The following is a 26,811-nucleotide window of genomic DNA, read 5'->3' on the forward strand; positions in this document are numbered from 1 at the left end:
ATCTTGTTCACATACTATGAGAGGCCGTGTTGAACAGTAGTTAACGGTGTGGATTCTGGAGCCAACCTGCCACTTGTAACCTGTGTGACCTTGGACAGGCTCCTTTGTCTCACTGAGCCTCAGTTTCCTCATCTGTGAAACGGACATGACAGCAGTACCCATCGCAGGTCTGTTATGAGGAGTAAATGAGTCATAACTGAAGGTTCTGGGCCCATGCCCAGTCCTAGAGAAATGTGTATTACCGTGGTTGATCTAGTCCCCTTGGTCGCTCCCACTTTCACCGACGAAAGAGCAGGTAAGATGCCACCTGAGCAGCTTTCTCCCACTCTGGCCGGCAGGGTCAGTGGCTCTTGTGACTCCTCGGGCAGAGGACATACTCCAGGGCACGTCCATACTGTCCGCAAGTAATTTCTCTTTAGATCTTCGTCCCCTCTCTCCTCCCAGCTCCTCAAAGGCTGCGACTAGTCCTTATTCACCTTTGCGTCTCTCATCACACCTACCCCAGGTCCAGAGAATACATGAGTAAATGGTGGGCTGGAAAATTCTCGTGTGTGTGTGTGTGTGTGTGTGTGTGTCACACTTTCGGAGTCCTTTCTGTGCTAAAATGTTTGACATTAACCTAGTTCGACCCATAGAAGGTAAACACCTTGTTAGGCTTTGGGGCGATGGATGTGCTGGCTACTTTGGTCTTGGGGTATGGATCCTTCTAGAAAGGCAGTGAAGGACAGCCCCAGCTTTTTCTCTGCCCCACCAGGGATGCTCCGAAGTCAGGGCTTCATGAAACACAAGGTGCTGCCCTTGGGAACGTCCTCTGCTCTCTTCCACCAAGGGGAGGGTCTAACCCTCCATATCTGGCTGAGTCAGCCCCAGCCATCAGTCAGTGCCGGTGACAAAAGCAGCCTGGGGACCACGAACACGGGAAGCCCGTGTGCCCCCAGATCTGTGTCTTCTCTGGACGTGGCAGTGACATCACCAAAACATCACCAACCGCCGCAGCCAGGGAGACAGGGTCTGACAGAACAAGACGGCCGGCCTGCGCTCAGGGAAGTCTGTCCCAAAGGCGTTCTGACACGACAAGAACAAAAAGCAGAGTTGATTTTTCACTGGGCTCCAAAGCCACAATGTCAGGGGAAACCACCATGTCAAATACATTTACCTCCCAAGGCTTCCTTAACCGGCTGCAGATCCCCAGAGGTCCCTGAGGGCCGCCAGTGGGGAAGGTCTCCGCGCACCTGAACATCTGAGCTGAGATCTGAGGTCACGCACCCCTGCATTCTGGTCACACACACCCTCGAGCACCCGCTCCCCTTCCTGTTCTGGCTCTAACCGGCTGCCTGAGTCTCAGCATCAAGTGGCAAGCAGAGCTCAGCAGAAGGGGAAACTAAAAATAAAAGGTTGTTTTAATGCCCTCATTGTCCGAGTAACACACATCAAGCACGTATCGTAGCCTCCGGGCGCTAAGAACTGCCAAAACCACCTCTGTCACTCTGGCCGGCGGGTCAGTTGGTTGGAGTGTCGTCCCGTACACCAACAAGGCTGTGGGTTCAACCCCTGGTTGGGGCGTGTACGGGAGGCAATGGATTGATGTTTCTCTCTCTCTCCTCTCTCTCCTTTCCTCTTTCTATTCAAACAAAACACAACTTCCCATTTGTCCGAGGAGCAGCTGCGAAGCGTCAAGACCAGGAAGGAGCGGCCGGAGGGCTGGCGGGGGCGCACGCAGCCTGGGGGCTCCAGGGAAGCAGGGCGGAGAGGGCCTGCCCTGTGGTCCAGTGAAACTGGAACCGCCCCTAAAGGTCAGTGTGTCCCCCTGGTAGGTAGGCTCAGCGGTTAGAGCGTCAGCCCGCAGACCAGTGAGTTACAGGGTCCATTCCGCTCAGGGCACGTACGTCGGTTGCGGTTCATCCTTGGCCCTGGTTGGGGTCGTGCGGGAGACAACGGGTCGATGTGTCCTTCTCATTTCGATGTTTATTTCTCTCTCGCTCCCACTCTATTTGAAGATGAATAGAAAAACATCCTTGGGTGAGGATTTTAACAAAGGGCAGTGTGCCTACGGAGCAGAGGAGAGCTCGCCAGACAGACTCCAGGGCCCCACCCCGGAGACACCAGTTCCATACGTCCGGGGCAGAGCCTGGGAATCTGAATTTTAACAAGCTTCCCGCTGCTGCTATTAGGACCACAAGGTGAACAGCACTGCGTGAGGACCCGTGACTGTCCAAATACATACGCTCTCCTGCTGGCCAAGCACACTTATCCCAAAAGGAATGCCTCATCCTCTCTCAAACATGTATGTCCTCCTGCATCCCCATCTCGGGTGCAGCAGTGCCCCCCACCCATTCTCTACATGCCAGACACTGCCAGGTCCTGCAGACGCCGCTCTCACCCAGCCTTTGTCCCAATCAACAAGGATGCAAGACAATCTCAGACTGTGACACAGGCACGGCAGGAAGTGGGCAGGACAATGTGACCAACAGGGACCGAGGGAGGGCACGTTAGGTAGGAAAGGTCTCTCTGAGTACTTGAACATTCGAGCTGAGAGCTGAGATCCAGAGGGGGACATTCCAGCTGCATGGGCTGGCAAATGTAACAGCCCAGAGGTGAGAATGGTATTTGTGGGGCACAAAGAAAGCCCCGGTGGCTAAACCATGGTGAGTCGGACGGGCCCAGAAGCACAGAACAAGCTGCAGGTGCAGAGAAAGGCAGGTGTCAGATCAGGTCCGGTCCTGCAGCCTCGTCGAGGAGTTTAGCATTTGTTCTGAGCGCAGCAGGAAGAAGACAGATTGCAAGGGGCAGGAATACAAAGTACAAGGGACACGACTCTAGTACATCGTTCAGGTGACAGCATGCTAGCTTGAAATGGATAGCAGAAGACATGGGGGCAGGGGACATGCTGGAAAGGTGGAGTCAGCACACGACGACAGGTTCAATACCGGGCTGAGGAAGGGGGTGGATTAGAGGGGATGTACAGCTATTTGGTTGGAGCAAAAGGTGGATGGTGGTATCATCAACTGGACATTGGGAAAACTAGAGGAAGAACATGAGTTAGAAAATCAAAATTTCCATTTGGGCCCTGGCCGGTTTGGCTCAGCGGTTAGAGCGTCGGTCTGCGGTCCTGAGAGACCCGGGTTCGGTTCCCGCTAAGGGCGTGTACCTCGGTTGCAGTTTGTCCCCGGCCCTGGTTGGTCGTGTGGGTGGCAGCCACTCGATGTGTCCCTTCACGTCAATGTTTCTCTCTCTCTCTCTCTCCCTCCCACTCTATCTGTACAAAAAATGGAAAAATATCCTCGGGTGAGGATAAAAAAAAAAATTCCATTTGGGGCATGTTAAGTTTGAGAGGCTTATCAACAGAAGTGGCATTCATCTAAGTGGACATTTCAGGACAGCAGCTGGACACAAGAGCTTGGAGTTCAGCGGCTGCTGGGTCTGGAGACCTCGATCTGGGAGTCATCAATACATACATGATATTGAAGCCACAGTATTGGGTGACGATGATGATTCTTACAGAGCTCTTAACTGTTTTAAGTGCTTTACACATAAATTCATTAAACTGCACAAACATCCCAAGAGGTAGGGCTAAGCAGGTACCTTATCCATGGTCACATATCTAGTAAGGTATGGATCTGAGATTTAAGGCTAAACAATGCACTCTGCTATCCTGCTTCTGCTATGGTCACCCAAGAGTCTTTTTTTCCCTCCCAAATAGGATTTACAAAATCACCAGGCACCACTGACCTCCTCCCAAATGTGGAGAACTATTTCCCAGCTTCTCTGACAGTGGGTTCTGCATCGGTGCTGTCTCCCATGCATCCCTGGGTCCCTTAGAGTCAGGGGCTGTATCTTTTACTCATCCACAGAAGCTGACATGCAGGGTTATAGTTGGCAATAATGAACAGATGTTGAATGAATGACCAAATCTTAGACTATTAAAAAGACCTTGGACATCACCTGATCAAACTTTATTGAGGTATAATTGACAAGTGAAGTTGTATTTATTTAAAGTGTACAACATCATCAGTCAAATCCTTTTCATCGACAGATAAGGTATCTGAGTGAGGTTAAGCAATTTTTCAAGATAACCTAAGTAAATGGCGGTGAGTGTCTGGGGTGAGTGGTGAGTGGGCATTGGGAAATGAATCAGAACTAGGAAGTTTCCAATTTTTTTCTGATTGTTTATCATTTTTATACAGTCATCTGTAGCAATCTTTCTACTGTATAGTTCTGGCTTTGGTGTAATACCTAGATAAGACTTCCTTAACCGAAGACTATGAAATATTTAACTATATTTCTTCTTATACTTTTAGGATTTTATTTTTTACTCCAAATCTTTCATTCACCTGCAAATGACAGTGCACTAGTGGATTGTGGGTTGACTCTGAATACCTTGAATTTTCTGCGCTTGCTTTCTCTTTCATCCATGGGCCCCTCCAGTCTCCTTCCCTTCACCCGGAACACTTCCCTCCATCCCCTGACTGGTTTTGAGGTTTTGTTACCTGATTCAGTCCGTACAGAAGCCTCCCCAAGACTTCTGAGAAAAGAAACCCAGTCTTAACTTCCACTCAAGCTGTTTCCAGGGGACACAGGATGGGAAAAGGGGGGCAATGTAAAGTCCCTTTAAGCTGTGTACCCTGTGTACCCTGGCTGTCTGTTCAATAGTTTAAAATTTGAAGTTGGCCTTTCATATACACTAATAACCCAGAAAAGTCTAAGATCGGTGCTAACGGTCCCTAATAGTGAGACACGCTGTAATATCTCTGCAGCAAGTCTCCTGATACCTCCAGGCTATTCAGCAAATGACCTTGGTGGGTTGACCATAAATATTTCACAGGGTCACATTCAGTCTTTGATTTTTTTTTTTCCATTCAGTCTTCTTGAAAGAAAAAGCTGTGGTTTTAAAAAATATAATGACAATTTTCTAGCTTGCATTAGAGGAAAACACTAGTCAGGGTTCCCTGTTCATGAATAAATGATTCAAAGGCAGCTTATGTACTGAAGAGGTGGTGTTAGCGATTGGATCCGGACAGTGCTGACTCTGTCACACGAACCTTTGTAAGTGTGACAGGCCCAAAGGAATTCATGGGCAACATGCACTGTGCTGGGACCTTGAACCGACCAATAAAAGAGACAAATCTCTGGCAATTCAACCAAGAGGCAAAGGGGATATTACATTCGGTCTGCTCTGTAGAACACAAGAGTTGATTTATTTATTTTTAACTCAGATGATCACAAGCCACGGAATAAAAACAATAAAAATAAATAATTGTGTCCATGGAGTAAAAAACCAAGACAGTTTCTCAAAAGAAGAATAACAACAGCTCTTGCCTTATGAGATATCCTGATATATTAAAAACCTAGAGGGATTAAATGAGGATGATACGGGCACGGGAACGGCAGATTCATGGACTAGACAGAAGCCACAAATGGAGGACCAGAGAATAAGTGAGAAATATGTATGGGATCAAGAAGACTTTTAAATCAGCGAGGGAAAGAATGAATTAATCGATAAATCTTGTTGAGGCAACTGGCTCACCATCAGTAAAAAATAAAGTTATTCCAACCTCATAATCTACAGGAAAATAAATTCTAGCTGGATTAAAACTATTTAAGTATAAGAAACATGGTAGGTGAGTGTTTGAAATGGAGATATTCATTCCAAAGATAACATCAAAACCAGAAATCATAATGTTAAAAGGATGTTAGATGGGATTTTGTAAAATTATAAAGTTTTGTACGAGAATTTAAAAGAGCCCATAAACAAAAGAGAAGTCAAGGTCAATGTGTTTTAGATACAAACGTTAATAAAATTTTATTTTATTCATAGGCTAATGAGGTATGTGAACAAGAGTTATATATCTTAATCTACACAAATATATTGGGGATCCCTGATTGGTGTTGTTCAGTGGTTAGAGCATCGGCCCATACACCGAAGGGTCGCGGGTTTGATTCCTGATCAAAGGCACATACTTGAGTTGCAGGTTCAATCTCCAGCCACAGTGTAAGCATGCAGGAGGCAACCAACCGATATCTCTCTCACACCAATGTTTCCAATGTTTCTCTCTCTCCCCCTATAACTACCCCCATGCAACCTTCCCTTCCGCTCCCTCTAAAAATCAATGGAAAAAATATACTCAGGTGAGGATTAACAAAAATAAGTATATATATAAGCTGTGTGGGTTATATCTGGGTAGTCTGTATATATAGATCATGTTTTTTCTTTATATTTCCTGTAGTTTCAAATCTCGCTTTTGCAATGATTATATGTTCCTTTTTTTCATAATCAGAAAAAAAAAAAAATGCAGCTATTAGAACTGCTTACTGGTCTCATATGTGAGCATTTCTTGGAAATTCTTACATCATACATATTAGATACTAAATACAGCTAAGGATCTTATAAGAAGAAATATGAGTTTAATTTGTCCAGGATTTCAAAGAACTTAGAGGTTTTCCTAATCACTGCAGCTACTATTTCAGCATTTCATGCTTGGTCCTTCATTGCAATATAGCATTTGTTCATTGTTCATATATAAAGTAATGAAATGATATTCTGTTTTGTGGAGTTACTCACTGTATACTCCAAAATATTATTATTAGCAAGTGTATTAATTAAACATACAAGTATCAAAAATGTTGTCTTGCATTCTATTTATGTGCTTTGACAAGAGTTCAGTGAACTTGTCTAAATAATTCATATCTCATTGCATGAGAATGAGTGTCCACAGACTATTTGATCATGAGAGCTATAATTTAATAAGTATGAAATCTAATTCCATTGCTTTTCCATTTAATTTAACTTTGTCCTGAGAATAGTTATTTCTTAGGCAACATCTGGGATTTTGTAAACTGGTAGAATACATATTAATTACTAACATGTTTTCTACTTTAAGGAACTACCAGTAATTAGTGTAGTATGTCTCTACATGGTGCAAACGTTCTGGAGCCTGTGAACATGTACTCGGAGAAGAGAGACATGTGATGGTAACGATGGTAAATACATGTGATGATGGTCATCAGCATCCAGACAAAGTATTCACAAGGAAACATTTCACTTGGAAAAAAAAAAACAGTGTCCAGGAGAAAGCAGGGTTATGAAGGCAGACAGCCCTGGGGTTCAATCCAGGTACCCACACTTACATTCTCTAAGTTTTGGGGCAAATTCCTTGACTTCACTAATTTGTTTCCTTGACTGTAAGACAGGGAAAGTGATACCTACTTTGTGGTCCTTAATGAGGGGATGTATTTAAAGTACCAGATACACAACAGGGACTGGGGGGGAGAGGGACTATTCTTCAGTGTGGACAAAGGGATGACAAGGCTCCCTGCTGCCAGGAGGAAGACGGCTGAGTCGCCACCCAGAGGCTCACAGGGCCACCGTCACCTCAGTGAATTCACTGCCATCTAGGGATGAGGCTGCCAAGCTCCAAGTGGAATCATCACAGGGCAGGTGACTCATGCTATTCAAGTTCAGTCAACAGTTAACTGATTTGAAGTAGAACATATTCCTTTCTGGTGTCTGAAGTGATCACATCTCTGTCAGGCACCACCTTAGATTAAAATAACTCACTTACTTGGGGGAGGTTGGAGTCAGAACAAAGAGGTAGAGTCATGAGGGAAGTTTCCCCTGAGTCATGGGGAGGCCCATGACTCTCCTCACCTATCAGCAGACGCTACCTCGTCAATGTATAGAAACTGGCACCTCCCAGAGCTGGGGTCTCTCTCTAGGGTAGCCCATCTGTGGGACCTCTGGGCTTTCCTTTCTCATTGTGCCAGGCTAGTGATTCACCCTCATTCTGTGTACACAGGTCTTCCCCAGAGAGAAAACTGCAATGCACTGGTGCCCACTTATTAAACTACCATCATTTCCACTCCTTTCTCCAGAGATTATGGCAGGATTAACTTGGTAAAAGTACTGGGTGTTTCTTTACATAGCCAGAGAATTTTACCAGGATGACCATTAAGAACTATCAATCCCCTGGTTTCCAAGTCTAGAAGGAATCTCACCACTTCCGACCCATGTAAGAGTAAGTCATTTTTATTGTTGTTTCTGTTGATTAGATGGATGAATGGGTGGATGGGTGGGTGGATGGATGGATGGGTGGGTGGATGAATAGAAACATGGGTGGATGGATACATGGAAGGAGGGAGGTAGAGATGAAGGGATGGATGAGAAATGGGTAGATGGAATGTGAACAGAATGTTGTAACAATGTTCTGGACATTAGTAATGAATGAGTCCTTGGTAACTTATTTGGCACTGATAATGATGAGTTGGACAAAAGAAATATGATCTCGCATAGGCTCATTGCCTGATTTAATTCAAAGAATGCAAAAGCAAAGAATCACATTGACCTTAAAAAGGAGAGAGGCTGTCTAGTCAAAAACAGCCTCTCCTGTTTCAGTCCCCATATTAGCCAGTTCACCTGTAACCAAGAATTCACTGAGATTTTAGCACACTGTGCTCTTTTATAAGGAGCTGACTGTACTCTGAGCCAGGGACACAGCTCTGTCCAGGTTGACCTTGAACAATTCACCGGCTTCTATTAAGTGTTGCTCAGCTCCCCTCTCTGTCAGGAGAGGATACTAACTTTAGCCCTCAATCCTCCTGAAGGATGTTCTCAGGAAAGAGCAACGACACGTAGGACATATTGTAAGCTCCCACAAAAGCTCCATAAATGGATTTACAGGATGAGCAGAGAGAAAAGGGCAATATTCTCAGTATCACGCCGCTTTTCCTCCCTTTAAACACATTCCTCTGGTTAAAGTTAGCGGCAACTGGTGAATCTGCTAAGCAGATTTAGGTCATGTTGCTATTTGAAATCAGCAGCCAGCTTGCTGATTTACATTTTGAGGATTCATTTAGCACCACTCTGTCTTCCAGAGAAGAATGGGCAATGCCACCATCAAGGTCCACCTTGTTTAAGAAAAAAAAAAAATTCGTATAACCCAGAGCTAGCTTCACCCTGCAAGGCGGCCCCACCTTCCCAAGCAGCCCTCCGAGCCACGCCGTTCTGCACGTGCCATGTCACCCGCTGAGGTGAGCAGCGGGTCTGGCTCCGGAAGCCCAGCAGCGCCGGAGGGTGCTCGCATTATTCCCAGCCTGCAGAGAGCAACCTTCTGCAACCGGTGGAGCCCTGTGACAGTGACAGAGCTTTCTCCTGGGCTGCAATCAATTACGATGCTTAAGTGCATGATGTTTGCAGAAAAAATAAATATATAAACAGCTCGTGCTCCTCCCCACCCCACCCCCCGTCTTTAACTCCCTGCAATGGAGACCCAACCAAGTCAAATCATTTAAATGCTGTCTTTTGCCCCACTGCTTGTTCTAATAGAACACTTTCAAAATCGTTAGAGGAGATTAAAAAAATGAATCATCAGAAATTCACAGGGCTGCTCATCACACTGCTTTCATCTCCTATTTCCCCATAGCAAGAAGGAAAGTTACTGAATTTTTTTAATTTAAAAGAAGAGCATTACGTTAACTATATCTATGGGAACCTCGGAAGAAACACACACGGCACCTGTGCACTGGAGACACAGCCCCGGAACACTCCCTCACCCACCATGTGGAAATTCTCTTCCAATTTCTATATATAACCACTGCATTTCACATGCACCCCCCCAAACCTGTCCACACACACTACAGTCTCATCATGCTTGCAGAAACTGGAATGCTGTAACAATGCCCTGAATTTGAGACATGCACGAGACAAGCCCAGCGATGGTTTCCTGGCTGAATGCAAAGGAGCTAGTTCAGTGGCGGTGCCTTCACGCCAGGGCAGGCTCTGCCCGGCTCCGCGGGGTGAGCTGCATGTAATCATGGCAGGGGCTTGTGCACCGGCTGCTTACCTTGCAGTGCTGCAGCAGAAGTATCTGCTCGTCAAGCTCCTGCCGCTTGCCTTCTATTTCAGTCTGCCTCTTTCTTTTTTCCTTGAAAATAAAGAGAGAGAGGCTGTAAGAGGGGGTGGGTGTTGGCTCCAGGAATTTTAAGGCAGGAAGCAGCAGCAGCACACATCTGTATAGACACTTGCAGAGATGCTGGGCACACACGCTGTGTCACCTGCCCCTCCGTCTTTGGGTGTGTCGCAAACAGCAGCATTCTCCTAACATGTCTGCTGTGGGCTCAGTGAGTGGGAGCAATTCTCCTCCCTCAGCTGATCTGCAACAATTTAATCCAGAAGAAAAGGCGGTTTCTACACACACACACACACACACACACACATACACACACACACAGAGTCATGTTCTGTGCAGTGTTAATTTGGAGACAAAGAATAAAAATGTCTCAATCGAAAACACAGAGGCTGTTATAAACTGCAACTATGACAGAATAAAACAGTGGGACTTCTAGGGTAGATTTCTTTTCTCAAAATCATATACACAAATAATACAAGGTAATTTCAAATTCGTGAGGACAAACCATCCAGCTGGACATACCAAGTGATGCAAACTAGATGGGTGATCTTTCTTAAACTAGCCTTGTGGAGGGCCACTGCGTGTGGGCGGGGCTCGCTGACGTTCTGATAAACAAAGTCTGGGGCTGGCCTGCCTGCACACAACTCCCAGTTCTACCACCTGCTACCTGTGTGACCTCTGGTAAGTTCTTTTACCTTCTGGTCTAAGTGTTCCCTTGAATAGAAAGGAGATAGTAACTGTAACTAAACCATATTGTTGGGGCATGTATTAAATGAGATAATACATGTAAAGGATCTAGAACAATGCCTGGAACATAGTAAACACTCAATAAATGTTCCTTGCTATTATTCTTACTGCCACATACTTCCTCTAGGTAATGCCTAGAAATTGGTCTTAAAGGGATGTGTTTCCCTTATAGTCACAGCATAACCTTTCCACTGGACTGCATACTTCATACTTTTCTTCTCCATACTTTGCAAATGTAACCAATAAACATCATATTACTGGGTATTTATCTAAAGAAACCCAAAACACGAATTCAAAAAGACACAGGCATCCCTGTGTTCATTGCAGCATTATTTACAGTAGCCAAGATATTGAAGCAACCTAAGTATCCAATGATATACAAATGGATAACGAAGACATAGTAGTACATACATACAATGGAATATCACTCAGACATAAAAAAGAATGAAATCCTGCCATTTGTGACAATGTGGACGGACCTAGGGGGTATTACTCTAATTAAAATAAGTCAGACAAAGACAAATACCATATGATTTCACTGATATGTATCTGAAAAACAAAATAACTGGACAAACAAAACAGAAACAAACTCACAGACCCAGAGAACAAATGGATGGTTGCCAGGTGGGAGGGGGGCTGGGAGGAGTGGGTGAAAAGGGGACAGGGATTAAGATGTGCACATTGCCAGCTAAGAAAACAGTCAGGTAAACTATAGCACAGGGAATATAGCCAATAATATTGTAACAACTATGTATGGTGTCAGATGGGTACCAGACATATCGCAGTGATCCCTTCACAACTTATATAAAGGTCTAATTACTATGTGATACACATGAAATTAATATAATAGTGTATGTCAACTGTAACTGAAAAATAAAATGTATTTAAAAATAAACATTATATGAATGGGATTAATTTAAGAACAGAAAGGCTTTCCCTTATAATAGCTTACTCGTTCAATGTTTTCCATCCAAAGTACACGGGGCTGGGTTTACTGAGACATCTACTGCACGGAATTATTTTGCTTTACTCACATACGCAGGGAGAAACTAGTTAGACCAGACATAATGTCATTTTACAACACAACAGCCAAATCCTAGAGAAGACAATGACATAGAAGGCTGTCTGCTATCCTCTGTGTTAACAGAAGCTTTTCTTGTATGTAGCTGCTATGTTTCTGAGGATGTGCTCACACCACTGTTATTCAAATCCACATAGCAATAATTTGTATTATAACCAAGTTCTCTGTGCAATGCGTAGACCTTAAGAAATATCTTTCAGTATTGCTGGGACATAATATCCAAGTCCAGGGACATAACCTCCTTGCCAAAGTAAAGCCCGAGAATATTTTAGAAACTTACCATTTATCAAAGAACGCCAATCGGCGCATGATTGACGCTGTTTAATCCCATAGAACATCCAAGAATATACAATGTGTGACAGTGGATGGGAAAAGTGAGGCCCAGTGAGGAAAGTCTGTCTGTTCGGCAACGCAGTTACCACATGCAAAAGCAAGGACCTCCAGAACCAGCCATTGTCTCTACAGTCTAGGATTTCTCTAGTAGATTTACTAGACTTTATCATTCATTTCCATGGACTATCAAGATATGAATGTTCCTACATTTAAATACAGAACCAAGATATGTCAAGAATACAAGATGCTGATGACTCAACAATTCCATAAATGTTAATTGCATGCTTGTGTTTGCTATAAATATTTGTATCCTCCCCAAAATTCGTATGTTGAAACCTAAAACCCGGTGTGATGGTATTAGGAAGCGGGGCCTCTGGGAGGTGATCAGGTCATGAGCATGGAGTCCTCATGACTGGGATTAGTGTCCTTATAAAAGAGACCACGGACAGCTCCGTCACCCCTTGCTCCATGTGAAGACACAGCAAGAAGACACCATCTGTGAACCAGGAAGCCAGCCCCAACCAGACACCGAATCTACTGGCACTTTGGTCTTGGACTTCCCAGCCTCCAGAGCTGTGAGAAATAAATGCCTGTTGCGTACAAGCCACCCAGTCTATGGTATTTTGTTATAGAAGCCTGAAAGGACTAAGACAGTGTTCTAATCACACTTCTGGTCATTTGCAAACCTTTCCTAGGCTACCCCACCTCTGTGCCTTTGTTCATAGAGAAAGTCCTCACTCCAGAGTTGCCCATCATCAAATTGGTGAACCATGCCTTGAACAGAAGAAATACTACCAGATGGTTCAGCAGTGAATCTTCACATGCTCGAGCAGTAGACTCATTGATGGTCACTGGGAACAGACACGATCATGAACGGTGCAGGTTTAAGTTAGTTCTTTAAGAATGGGTGGGAATTAGGTAGATACAAGCTAATGAGCAGGGCACTCCAGGCGAAGGGAACTGTGTGAGCAAGGGCAGAAATGTACTTCATGTTCCAGGGACAATGAACAGGGAAATACACTGGGGTGCAGGGCTTGCCTTTAGGAGTAGAGATCAATGATTCCAAAGATTGGCTATGACTAGATCATCGAGGGCCTTGGATGTCAGGCCAAGAAGCTGGGGTTTCAGGGTAATGTCATTGTAGGGTTCTAAGAAGAAAGTGATATAGGGAAATAGCATTTAAGGAACATTCCTCTTGCACTGGTATATAGGATGGATTCATAGGGGTTGGGATACTTTTCCTTTAAAGGGCCAAATAGTAAACATTTTAGGTTTTGCAGGAAATACAGTCTCTACTTCAACTTTTCCATGCTGCCATTGCAGTGCAAAACAGCCTTGGACAATATCTAAATGAATATGTCAGCTGTGTTCTAATAAACCTTTATTTACAAACACAGGTGGTGGGCCCGATTTAGCACATAGTCATGGGTAGCTGACCTCTGGATGAAAAGATCATTAAGTGTCTTAAGAGGGTGCTACATTCACCCTAGATGTGGTGGGGATGGATGGACTAACAAGCTCACCCTAGCTTAGGCTGTTTCAATCAGAATGGAAGCTGAGGACAAATATAACCACCAGAACTGATGAAGCTCAGGACTAACAGGATCTAAGGGGTGAGGAAAGGTGGTGTCTTGGCTTTGAGACACACAGACTGGGGAGTGCTGGTGTAGGAACGGGCAATAGTGGGAAAATGGTACTTTCTTATTTGTGTGGTATTCATATTTTCCCTGAGGAAACTCTTTATTGAATTAAATCTTGAAAAAGAACCAGCCATTAACATATGTACCAGGCATCAGCGTCAGCATGTTCACATCATGTTCTGACAGAGGAGGACCCTGAACTTGGTCCCTGAACTTGGCCCTATCTACATGGCTGTTACAGAATTCTTTGATTAATTGAGTCCCCTTCCATAGTGATGAGGTTAGGTCCTGAGTCACTCCTAACAAGACAGGAGGTAAGATGTGCAATCATCCTCTGTACAGAATTAGATACGAGTCTCAGTATGGCAAGCTCGAGTAGGATACCCTAGGGTTCCTGACACTTGCTTGTTCGTACTGCTGAGGACCAAGCTGAGCTTCTCACCTAACTAGTCTGCTGCTTCCCAGACTGCTCCTTCCCTTAATCAAGACAAAACCACAGATCCTTGGGTCCTCTTCTCATTCCAGACATTTAGCCTACATGATTCATGATTTCCTTTACTCTCATCAACGATACAACCTGCATATGTGATAACTTGCAGATCTCTATTTTCAGCCTCGATTTCTCCTATAAACTCCAGATCCCCAACTTCCAACTGTTAATATCCAGTTCCTCAATTTCAACCCTTGTCGTCATCATCTCGGCCATCCCTCCTCCCCAACTCTCACCTCTGTTCCTTCTGTATTCCTCATCTCAGCGACGACTTCTCAAGCAGGAGTCTTAGCTGACCTAGGGACTTCCCTTTCATGAAAGAGCAAGTCCTTTGACTCTGTTTGTCATTTTTCGCATCCTCTGCTTCCCCACTATATCCTTTACAACTATTTCATACTCTCTCCTTCATCTCCCCACCTGCGCATGCAGACCAGTCTCCATTAGTATCTCTAGCGCTCTAGCACGTAACTGCTTATACCCCATTTCCATCTGGATTACTGCAGTGGTTTCTCACTAGTCTCCCTGCTTCTGGGTCTTGGCTCTGAGCAAGCCACCCTCCGTGTTGCTGTCAGAGTGACATTCTAAAATGGAAATCTGACTATCACCAACCTTCGCCTGAAACCCCCAAATGTCTCCCATTGCCTACAGAGAAAAGAGCAAGTTCCTTGTCCTCACCAATGAGGCCCCGCTCTGTCTCACAGCTTCATCTCAAGCCATGACACCCCCTAACCATGGCTCCAATCTCAACAAACCATTTGAAGTTTCCTGATCTACAAGGCTGGCTCGTGCCTTTCTGGTTTTGCTCTTACTGCTTCCTCTAACGAAAATGAATTTCCTTCATTGTTTCATCTCATAAAATAATACTTCTTTGACAATACAGCTTAAATATCCATGAAGCTAGCCTGATCATCTGCCCAGCCTTCCTTCTCTCGGAGAACCCGCCTGTCCTCGCTGTCCTTGGCATGGTGGGAATGCCAGCCATAGTCAGTCACATATAGCTCAGCTCATCCCTGCCCCCAGGACTTGCGTGTGACACAGGTTAGGCCAATTACACTACCTTTCTCACTGCAGTCGAGATTGGTCTAAGGGGTGGCTAAATGACCCAAGCAGGACCAATAAGAGACATTTCTAGGGAAAGACACATGGATACTAGGAAAGAAAAGCTCCTTTTCCACTAAGGATAAGCTGGGATGATGAACATCTGAGTGGCCATTTCCCCAAGCCACACGGCAGAAATGCATCCATGTGAGAGAAAGGTCAACATGCAGAGAAAAGCAGAGCTGGAAGACAGAGAAGAAGGATTCTAATGACATTGAGAGAAAGGTCAACATGCAGAGAAAAGCAGAGCTGGAAGACAGAGAAGAAGGATTCTAATGACATTGTTTGAGTCCCAAATCTAGTCATGCATGAAGCCAGACCCATCTCTGGGCTCCCTAGATTATGTACACTAACAAATCTCCCTTTTGCTTAAGCTAGTTTGAGTGGCGTTTCTGTCACCTGCAACTCAAAGAGGACTGACCAATACAGAAGCCTCCTCTGAAGTTGTGTGAGAGATGCTCAGTGAGTCCCTCTGAATGGGATACTTGCTCTCCTCCGATCGCGCTTCCGTATGTCCGTATCTATCACTCAAACGCATTACGAGTTTGCACTCATGATTTCAGTGGCAGTGAAATGTATCACTGGAAACACATGAGCCGTCGGCCTATAAAACCCGAAGTGTCTTTCTGTTAAAGACATTAGCCCATATGGAACAGACCATTATTGCTATGCATATAAGGAAACTGTTGAAAGAGCTGATTCTAAGAAAGAATCATGGAAAACTCATCCCGGGGAGAAGATCTGGGGGAAGTGGAAATTCCAGGGAAAGCGTAATGAGCTGACAGTAGCAGAGCATTCAGGGAAAATGTGCCTCAGGAGGACATCTGAAGTGAAGTAATCACAATCCATTAGGAAGACGTCCAGATCCCTCCGCTCTCTGGGAGGCCCAGCAAGCCACTTTCATTGCCTTTCTGTAAATTATACATTTTCCTGGCAAGTATTTTCTGGAAGTATTGCAACATTGTGAAACTGCAAACTCTTAGCACAGCACGGGTGTTCCCGCAGAGAACGGAGCGCACTCTGTTCAAAGGTGGTTCCTAAGTGCGTTGGGAGGACAGGTATTAAAAGTAGCTGAGAAGCTATTAATCACTTTCAACACTTTGGTGTATTTCCTTCTAGTATTTCTGTGACTGTAGCTACTGATGCATTTCTCTTTTTACAAAACCGTTATTACACATTTATGCACATACTGGTTTTAAATATACTCATTTTTTTTGTATCATTAAATATTCTTTAAAAACAAACAAAAAAGTAGTTAAGAAGCCCATGCCAACCGTGGTGTGCTTCAGGCAGAAACCTTCTCTCCTGCTGGCTGTGCTGCCACCCAGACGCTGGGAAATGCAAGGGGGAGGCTGGGGAGGGTCCCGAGGGAGCCTGTGAGAAGCAGGGAGAAAGGGGAGAGGCAGAGCGGCCGGCGGGGCAGCGAGGAGGGGTGCAGTGTTTCCTTCCCTCTGGGCGCCCCAGGGCACGGCACTGGGGAAGAACATGAACGCCCACTCAATGCACTACTGCCATCAAGACATCCCAGAATTTAGATGAGAGGGGAAAAGAGAATGCGTCAAATTTTAAATGTTGCAACCTCCCCTCCAGCTCAGGCTAAAGAGAATGTGGCTTTGATGCCTCCCATTATGAACTAAAAAGAACTGTGTGTCCTTCCCCTTCACACAGGCCTTTAAGGGACAGTGGGCCAGTTGGTTCCTCGGCTGTCACAATGCAGCATCAGAGAAAGGGGTAGAGTGCTGAAAAACCGCGGCGACCAGGCTGCTTTATAATTTTTTTTCTTTATTGATTTTAGAGAGAGAGGAAGGGAGAGGGAGAGAGAGATAGAGAAACATCAATGAGGGAGAACATTGATTGGCCGCCTCCTGCATGCCCCCCACTGGGGATCGGGCCCACAACCTGGGCATGTGTCCTGACGGGGAATCGAACTGGAGACCTCTTGGTGCATGGGTCGATGCTCAACCACTGAGCCCCACCAACCGGGCGAGACCTGGCTGTTTTAAATGGCCTGCACCTGGAAGGGAACAGGGGCTACGGCAGATCGGCGGAAATCAAAGACTGAGGAAAGGAGAGAAGGGACGAAGAAAAAAGAACCAAAAGGGCTTGGCGGACTGTTTTGAAGTTTGAGTTTAAAAATAAAGGGGCTGAGATATTAAGACCAGAAAATCAGGGAGACAGAACTTAAGATGTATTATTGTGGCTTATAAAATGAATCCCCTTTGCTGTTCTCCAAAAGAGTCCAGGAAGGACACTGGACTTTGGCCTTCCAGACCACGTTCCTTTGAATGTGACTTGAGGCTGAAACTGGATCACCGGGGTGCCAGGTTTTACATAGGTTATGCTGAGAAGTAAGGTAACATTCTGAGAATTGAATTATGAAAAATCAACCTGCAAATGGGGACCCAATGAGCTTCTTCTATTAAGGAATCAGAATGTCATCTCAGTCATGGCTGGATTATAATTACCTGTTTAATGCTGCTGCAGAACCAATGCTATTTACGTATCTGAGGAAAGGGAAGGAGGGTGGTCTGTCTGAAAACTGAGAAGCTGAGTGATCAGGCATAAGATGATCAAGCAGGTGCCCACTCAGCTTTGTCCAACTGCCTGTCCAGCTAACTTGAATGTTGAGTGGGCTTAGCAGACATGTCCTTACTAGAGATCAGTTATCTGATCTCAGTGCCATTAGATATTAACACTCTCTCTCCTGGCTCAGACTTCAAGGTCACCAGTCATGATTCTAATTATATTCAGGCTTCCCACGCTGTTAGCTAAATGGAGAGATAATACTTATTAATCCCCCTGCAGTGTCCATCCACTGTAAACGAAAGGCATGGCACTTGGGTTTGTAGATGAGGGTATTGAAAGCTAAGTTGGTACGTGATTTTCTGATCCCATAAAATTAAGGAGCAGAACATGGAGTCAGCTTAAAAGGTTTGGTCAAAAGGACACGTGAACTAGATTTTCTATGATGACACTGTTTGTCCTAGCCATGTGCCCATTCAACCCACAGCATCACCACCAGGTGAAGTAGGGGGCTCTACAACCTGATTCATTCCTCATGGCTTAGATTAGACCAGCGTTTCCATTTAGGTCACTTCTCTTTCACTTAGCTGCTTACTTGGCCTTGAACTTACCATCTATTAGTAAAAAGAGGGAACTGCCTGCTTTGTTTGTGACGAATTATAAAGTCAAGAGAAAAAAATTTAAATAAAAGAAGACACTGACTAGTTTAAACTTCACGAGTGGTTTCTGAAAGACTTCTTTAACACCTAAACCTTAAGAAACATCATAGAGAGTTTAAATGCAAAATTGTTATTAATTATACTGAACAGTTAACTTAGCTAGCCTATTAGCAATGATTCTTCTGCCTAACACAGGAGAGTTTTAGGTTCAAGTCTTTTGTAGAGTCCATATGGATTATACCTTAGATCTATTTTTAAGGTCTACGCACGGTGTTACTCGTTAAATAATTGCTTAACCATATAGCTATATTTTCGCTTTAATGTTCATAACATCAAATTCTTTGCCCGGTGTCTTTCTCTGAAGACCAAGAAGGAGTGTTCTGACACAGCGCTAATGAGAAAGTAACATCTGTTCCTTGATATCATATTGATAACCCACTGTGGTGACAAAACTGAGCACTTTCTGGACAGGTAAAATGGTAGAGACTCTAAGGAAAACCCAAATGCCAGAAACAACACAGTTAAGTTCCCCTGCAGCATCTCCATACCGTCACTCTTAACCTGCCGTGTTATTCCCACCATGAAGCCGTGCGAACATTGAAGTAGGCGGAGTCAGAAGACCTGGCTTCCCAGAGAGGTTCTGCCACCAACCTGTGGGTGACCTTGACGAGCCCATCATTGTTCCTGGGCCTTCGATTCCCCACGTGTGAAATGAGGTTGGACCGGCTTCGCTCTAAGATTCCACAAAATGCTAAGAACAACGACTTCACATTCTACTGTCGCAAATGTACCTCCTCATCTATAAAGTAATACTGGCAAAGTTTACGTAGTGCTTACTGTATGTGTCAGGCACTGTTCGGATTAATACATAGTAACACATTTAATCTTTACAACAACCCACTGAGTTAGGTACTATCATTATCCCCATTTTACAGAGGAGAGAACTGAGGCAAAGGGAGATAGATAAGGTCAAATGGCCAGTAAGTGTCAAACAGAATTGGAACCCAGCATGAAATATGGAAATAGAAATGTCTTATGGTGGTACTGCAGAGTTGAAATGAAGTACAAAAAGAACCACAAAAGAAACTAAGCACATCTCCTGATGGTGTCCAAAGACTCAATGAATAAAGGCTGTTCTTTGGACCTGGTATGAAGTTTTTGGCTTAGGATTTCAAAAACTTAGGACCTAGGCAACTGCAATTTACTCCTGGAACCAAAATTACATTCTCTAGTGGCTGAACCTAAAAATAGCAATGATGGTGGTGGTAAAAAATAATGGCAACTAGTTCCTTGACTCCTGGCTATGTGGCAGGCACTATTCTAAGGCTTCCCCCTCAGTTTTTAATCTAATCTTCAGAACACTTTGAGGTAGGTACCTTTAATAGCCCTGGTTTTCTGGCTGAGAGTAGTTAAGGCTTAGTGAGAGCGAGTAAACATGTTCAAGGTCCTGCACTAGGGAGTAGCCAAGCAGGGGCTGCAATCCACACAGTCTCTCCAGAGCACTCGATCATGAACAGAGACATGTTTTGGCTGAACATTTGTTTAGCTGAACTTCACACAGGACACATGACAATATACCTCTCCACTTTCACGCATGTGCCAAAACCTTCCAGAACAAATAAGATGTTGAAAATGCAACGCACTCTGATATCAAATCCTCTGCACCCCCGAACAGAAGGCCTCTTACAAAATCTGGGAGCATGTCCCAATCCCCAGCAGAAATAGGTTGAGGCTGGGTTGAAACTTTCGGCAATGTCTGGCAAAGCAAGATGTTTGTTTATTTCAGTCCCTGTACAAGACATTTCCAGGGCACTGAATGATCTAATAAGGAGAGCAAATGCAAAGTGTTTCTCCCCGACTTGGACTTTTCCTTGCAAATGAGGCAGCACTTTGGAAAGCTCTCAATGTACCATGTTGGGCTCATGAGTGGAGAAAGCTCTAAATCCGGGCATCTAGATATGAAAATATATCTCCCTAAAATTAGATGACAGGAAGAGGAATGGGTAGAGGAATCCACCGCATTGACAGTCCAATCCTAGGAAGACATCCTCAGCCTGGAGGAAATGCCGATGGGTAGGAAGCAGGAGTGGACAGGGCCTGGATCTCACAATGAGCAGCTTTGCCATGGGCTCTTTGCAGGTCTTGGAGCAGCAGCACATGGAACAGTGGAGGGGCTGGGACGTAAGTGAACGAGACTGTGAGCGTTGGAAAAACAAAGCAAAGTAGTACATCAAAGCAGAAAGAGAACACCATATTCGGCATTCTGATGACAACAAAGGAAGGCAAACTTCAAGAAATTAGCATAATTCCAAAACGAGATGTGTGCGCCTTTTCTGACTTCTATCATGCTTTTGTTTGTTTCTTTAGATGCCAATATGTGGTGAACATCTGTATCTGTATCTATGTATCAATGTCCATCAGAAAGGTATAAGGAAGGAAATACAAACAGTCCAGATAAGTACAGCATTTAAATAAACATAAATCAGCCCTGGCCGGTTTGGCTCAACAGTTAGAGCGTCGGCCCGCAGACCAGAGAGTCCAGGGTTTGGTTCCCACTAAGGGCACATACCTTGGTTGCAGTTTGTCCCCAACCCCTGTTGGGGTCGTGTGGGTGGCAACTAGTTGATGTGTCTCTCTCGCATCGATGTTTCTCTCTCTCTCTCTTCCCCCATCTCTCCCTCCTGCTCTGTCTGGAGATAAATGCAAAAATGTCCTCTGGTGAGGATTAAAAAAAAATAAAATAAAATAAACATAAATCAAACTAATAAATGCACATGGTGGGAAAATTCAGATAACAAACAAAAAAGTAAAATCAACAGCTTTTCACTTCACCCCACCCTCATCAATTCCTTTAGGTTTTGCATATATCCTACTTGGGAAAAAATATAAATATAGACCAACTTTACTATCCACAGGGATCTTTTAATCTTCACATAAAATGAATCATGCCACGTACTTCCTGCTTTTCAGCTCACTTAGTGATGTATCTTGGAGATTTTTCTGTCCCAGCGCATGAAATCCCGCCTCCTCTGTAACCACTGCCAGCAGCTCACAGATGGACCTTGACGGATGCTCCCAGTCCGCTGCTGGGAGATTATTTAGCTGGAGACACTGTTTTATTTGCTGTTATAAACAGAGCTGCAGCGAGACTGCCTCTATTTACATCTTAGATGTACTTGTGTGACTATATCCATAGGGTAAGTTTCTACCAGTAGAACTGCTAAGCCAAATTATTTGAGCATTTAAAACTTTTTTTTTCTTTTTTTTGGTACGTGCCCCTAGCGGAAACTGAACCCGGGACTCGCTGGTCTGTGGGCCAATTCTTCAATCGCTGAGCCAAACCGGCCAGGGCAACTATTTTATTTTATAAAGGGAGTGGGCTCTTAGAACACTGGGTTTTTTTTGTTTTGTGTTTTATCCTCACTTGAGGACATTTTTGCATGTATCTTCAGATAGAGCAGGAGGGAGAGATGGGGGAAGAGAGTGTGAGAGAAACACATCGACTGGTTGCCACCCACACGACCCCAACCGTGGCTGGGGACAAACTGCAACCAAGGTACGTGCCCTTTGTAGGAACCGAACCTGGGACTCTCTGGTCTGCAGGCCGACGCTTAGCCAGACTGGCCAGGGTGAGCATTTAAAACTTTAATAGGGCCAAACTGTTCTCCCAAAAAACATCTTCTCTGTGTTTTAGGTTATACAAATCTAAGTTGAAAATAAGACTCTAGCAACGAATTTCCCTTGACAGTATTTCCCTTACTAGCCATATCCTAAGTGACCCAGAAGAATTTTATTTTAATTTTATTTCTTTCTTTCTTTATTGATTTGAGAGAGAGAGGAAGAAAGAGGGGGAGAAAGATAGAAATATCAATGAAAGAGAATACTGATTGGCTGCCTCTTGCACGCCCCCCACTGGGGATCAGGCCGGACCGGGAATCAAACCGGGGACCTCTTGGTGCATGGGTCGATGCTCAACCACTGAGCCACACCAGCCAGGCAAGAACTCTTTATTTTCTAAAGGTCTTAACCTTTGACATATACATTGCGAATACTTTCTCCCAGCCTGGCATTTGCCGCTGAACTGTTGTGTTTAGTTGGCACCATAAAAACCAAAGTCTTAAGTTTCACATAATGAAGTTTATCAGTTTTGTACTTTGTGGTTTCCTTCTATGCTTTATGTTTTTAATGTCCTTTCTGATCCAAAAATGGCTCAGTGGTTTGCCAGTTTGATTCTCGGTCAGGGCACATGCCCAGGTTGTAGGCCCGATCCCTGGGGGGGGAGGGGACATGCAGGAGGTGGAAAATCAACATTCTCTCTCATCAATGTTTCTATCTCTCCCTCTCCCTTCCTCTCTAAAATCAATAAAGAAAAAAAAATTTTAAAGAGTTCTTACAAAACAATATAATTTGTAAATAAAGATATAAAGCCTTAAATATAGAAAAAAGAACAAAATATAGGGGAAATGTTCAACATTATTAATAACCAAAGAAATGCAGAGATGTTATTTTCCATCTATGAATTGTACTCTCCCCCTTCACACACACACACACACACACACACACACACACACACAGTTTATTTTTAAAATACCACATTTTCTGCGTTGGGGAGAATGCGAGAAAAAAGAGCCTTTCTTTACTCTCTGTCAGAATTATACCATCTTTCTGAATGGCTATTTCAAAAGTTTTTATTGAGTACATCACAATTTATCCAGAGAAAATTATCTTTGTTATGTTTAAAGATATTTGCAATTTATTATTATTTTGTTTATCCTCACCAGAGGACATTTTGGCGTTTATCTTCAGATAGAGTGGGAGGGAGAGAGGGGGAGAAGAGAGAGAAAAAGGAACATTAACATGAGAGAAACACATCAACTGGTTGCCGCCCACATGACCCCAACAGGGGCTGGGGCCAAACTGCAACCGAGGTACGAGCCCTTAGTCCCGAACCTGGGACTCTCTGGCCCACAAGCCAATGATCTAACCGCTGAGCCAAAACAGCCAGGGTGATTTTTGTGAAGAATATTTAACCCGTCCTGGCCAGTTTGGCTCAGTGGTTAGAACCTCAGCCTGTGGTCCAGAGAGAACAGGGTTTGGTTCCCGATAAGGACACGTACCTCGGTTGCAGTTTGTCCCTGGCCCTGGTTGGGTCGTGCGTGCGGGAGGCAGTCACTCCATGTGTCCCTTTCACGTCAATGTTTCTCTCTCTCTTTCTCGTTCTCTCTCCCCCTCCTACTCTATCTGAACAAAAATGGAAAAATGTCCTTGGGTGAGGATGAAAAAAAAAAAAAGAATATTTAACACATACCCGGCCGGTGTGGCTCAGTGGTTGAGCGTAGACCCATGCACCAAGAGGTTGCCAGTTCAATTCCCGGTCAGGGCACATGCCCAGCTTGTGGGCCAAATCTGCAGTGGGGGGCATGCAGGAGGCAGCCAATCGATGTTCTCTCTCATTGATGTTTCTCTCTCTCTCTCCCTTCCTCTCTCTCTAAAATCAATAAAGAAAAACATAAATTTAAGAATAAAAAAGAAAAGAATACTTAACACAGAGATATATGCAACACCCCCCCCCCCCCAATTCAAACAGCAAATGATTGGCTAAATAAGAGGGCATCTTACGAACCATCCAGTGCCTTCCTTTTTCACTTGGAATAGAATCAAAGCCCATCCACGATCCATTGCCTTTTTCTCTTCACCTCATCGTGCCCCTCTCTCCTCCTCATCCCCACTCCAGCCACACTGCCTTTAACCAGATATCGGGCATGAAGGGAAGGCAGGAGGGTGGGTATTCACATCAAGTCTGGCTCAGAATAGAGCAGTATTTCACTTTCCTTGGCCCGATGTGTATATTTCTCTCGGGAAACCTGAGTTATGGCAAGTCTGGGGCAAGATTCTAGATTTCTGGCTACTAAACCGTGTGAGTAGTACCCTGATCTGATTTCTAACAGCTGGCTTCCAGTCTCATCCAGTTCTTAACATGCATGAGCCAGTTGGATACCTCCACACCTTGACCTTAACTCTCCCCACAATCAGCAACCCTAGATGACCATTAAGATCACCTGAGGAACATTAAAAAGTACCAAGCGCAGGCCCCACCTCCAGAGACCTGGATTTTATTGGTCTGGGCACTGGAGGCTGTAAATGCACCCCGGTAGTCTGAACGTCAGCCAAGGTGGAAAATCATTGCCGGGCATGTGGGGGTCTCACAGTCAGCCCGATAAGCATTTCCTACCACTTTAGCTGGTTTGAGCTCTGTCTTCATCAGTCTGAAATAAGGTAATTGTTTAAGCACTGGGTCAGTCACTTTTCTAGTTTAGCAGTAAGTCATTGCTTTCTTTGCTCTTCAAAGTCTGGTTTTCAGCCTCAGGCCGGTGGGGTTTTTGACATAAAATCTTGAAGGCCTTGCACTGAGCACCTGGCTGCCAGGGGTCAACGCTGCTTTTCCCTGTAGTAGTTACCATCCTCACCACTGCTGTCTCGTTTCTCCCCCTCCTGGAAGGGGCCCCTCTCCCTGGATTAGTTTAGACTATTTTCTGCCCTAGGACATGGCTGATTAACCAGGACAGAAGGGACGAGCTGGAGGGTTGACTATGGAAGCACAGAAAACACCTCCAATGCAGGGCAAATTGAATCTGGCTTTGACCTAAGGTAAACAAGTTTTGTGCTTTAAAAATGGAATTGCCTTATTGCTATGCTACATTTCAAAATTCAGGAAGACAATGGTTAAGAAAAAGATCGTTCCTGAGAACGCTCATTCCTGTGCAGCTCCACCAATGACCCCTGCGCGTGCTGAGTAAGAGCAGTAACAGGACCCGAGGAGGTCCCAACCCGCTGGACTCACAGCGACAGATTCCGTGGGTCCCGCCAAAGCCTCACAGGCTCCCCATGCGGCTGCACTGGTGACCGGTGACACCCTGAGACAAGGAGAGGGGATCCGTTCTAGTGAGGGCCTGTGAGACCCCTGACTCTCTGACCTGGCTCAGCCTCCCTGGGGCAACACGCAATGAGCGAGGGGACCTGTTCCGCTCTTCTCCTTTGTTCTGGCACTTTCCATGATCTCATCAGCGTTTATTTCAGGCACGTCCCCGATCAGGGCGAAGACTGAAGAACCCATGCTGATATATGGTAAAGGTCCTGGTTAATGAAAAGTATTTTTAAAAAGAGCAAGAACAGGAAATCAGAAACTTGGCAAATGGATCCCTAGTACGACATGCTTCTACTTCTCATTTGCCTTTTTGACATGGGCAAGCAACCAACTTGCAAGAGGGAAATGTGATCCCAGAAACAAACACAATTACATTAAGTGAAGCCAAATCGTTCTTTTTAATGGGGAGGGTATTTATCTGCAAATCCCCAGCTGGATGCCTTTTGAAATGGCTGCTCATTTTAAGAGGTCTGCCTGCCTCCCTAAAGTGTTATTAATCTATGCCAGCCCGGAGTTCTGGGGCTCTGGGCCCTGCATTCGCTCTCTGGAAGATTCTTGCCCAAGCAGAAGGCTGAAAGTACCATACGTAATGCTAAATACTGGGCTTCACCTTTGTTAGAGAACAAGGGCTTCGTGAAAGTCTCTGATCTCTCTCCCCCTGTCCCCCTCCTTCTCCCTGTCTTATTTTATAAGGAGTCCATGTTCTAGCCTATATCCTATAACCTCTACCCCCCAGTGTGGCGGGTGGCAAACCTGTTCTGTAAGGGAACACAGTAAATATTTTTGGCTTCAAATCTGTCTCAAGGACTCAGCTCTGCCCTTGGAACTTGACCAAATGGGCGTGGCTGTGGCCCATGTGGCCGACGGCTGTAGTTTGTTGACCCCCAGCTATACCACTGCATCAAGACGGGACAGAGAGGTGAAGGGATTGAGAAGTACATGCTGGCGGTTATCCCACTATTATTGACTATATTCAATCATATTGAATGTCAAGTACAGCATAGGGAATATACTCAATAATACAGTAATAACTACGTCTGGTGCCTGGAGGGTACTGGAAATACTGGGGGACCACTTTGTGAAGTATATGATTATTTAACCACTATGCTATACATCTGAAACTAATACAAAATAATATTGAATGTAAACTATAATTTAAAAACACATTAAAAAAAAATAAAAGGAAGTACCACCACCCCCTCTGAGTTGAGCTGCTGGCACAGGCTCTGGTGGGTGTGTGGGAGGGGGTGGTGCCGGGCGGGCTCCCGTGGACACGCAGAGAAGGGCACGGAAGAGACACTAAGCCTCATGGGTCTTGAGTTGGTGCACGCCCCATTTCTTAGAGGGATGCAGGAAGCAGGGAAGACCAAGGGAGGAGATGCTCACTGAGTGGTACATGTACTTGCCACTGTC

The 26,811-nt window shown here is 44.8% G+C and overlaps 1 protein-coding gene across 6 annotated transcripts in view; it reads right to left on the reverse strand.

Annotated features, from left to right (window-relative positions):
• Positions 1–26,811, reverse strand: part of PALM2AKAP2 (PALM2 and AKAP2 fusion) — a 320,709-nt gene that overhangs the window by 242,517 nt on the left and 51,381 nt on the right. For all 6 annotated transcript variants that reach the window (XM_036260620.1, XM_036260616.1, XM_036260619.1 and 3 more), the window contains exon 2: positions 9,837–9,917. In XM_036260620.1, coding sequence (XP_036116513.1) covers positions 9,837–9,917 — 81 coding nt within the window. The remainder of the gene's footprint in view (positions 1–9,836; positions 9,918–26,811) is intronic.

Source organism: Molossus molossus, unplaced genomic scaffold, assembly GCF_014108415.1.
Source record: "Molossus molossus isolate mMolMol1 unplaced genomic scaffold, mMolMol1.p scaffold_m16_p_14, whole genome shotgun sequence".
Classification (NCBI taxonomy): Eukaryota; Metazoa; Chordata; class Mammalia; order Chiroptera; family Molossidae; genus Molossus; species Molossus molossus.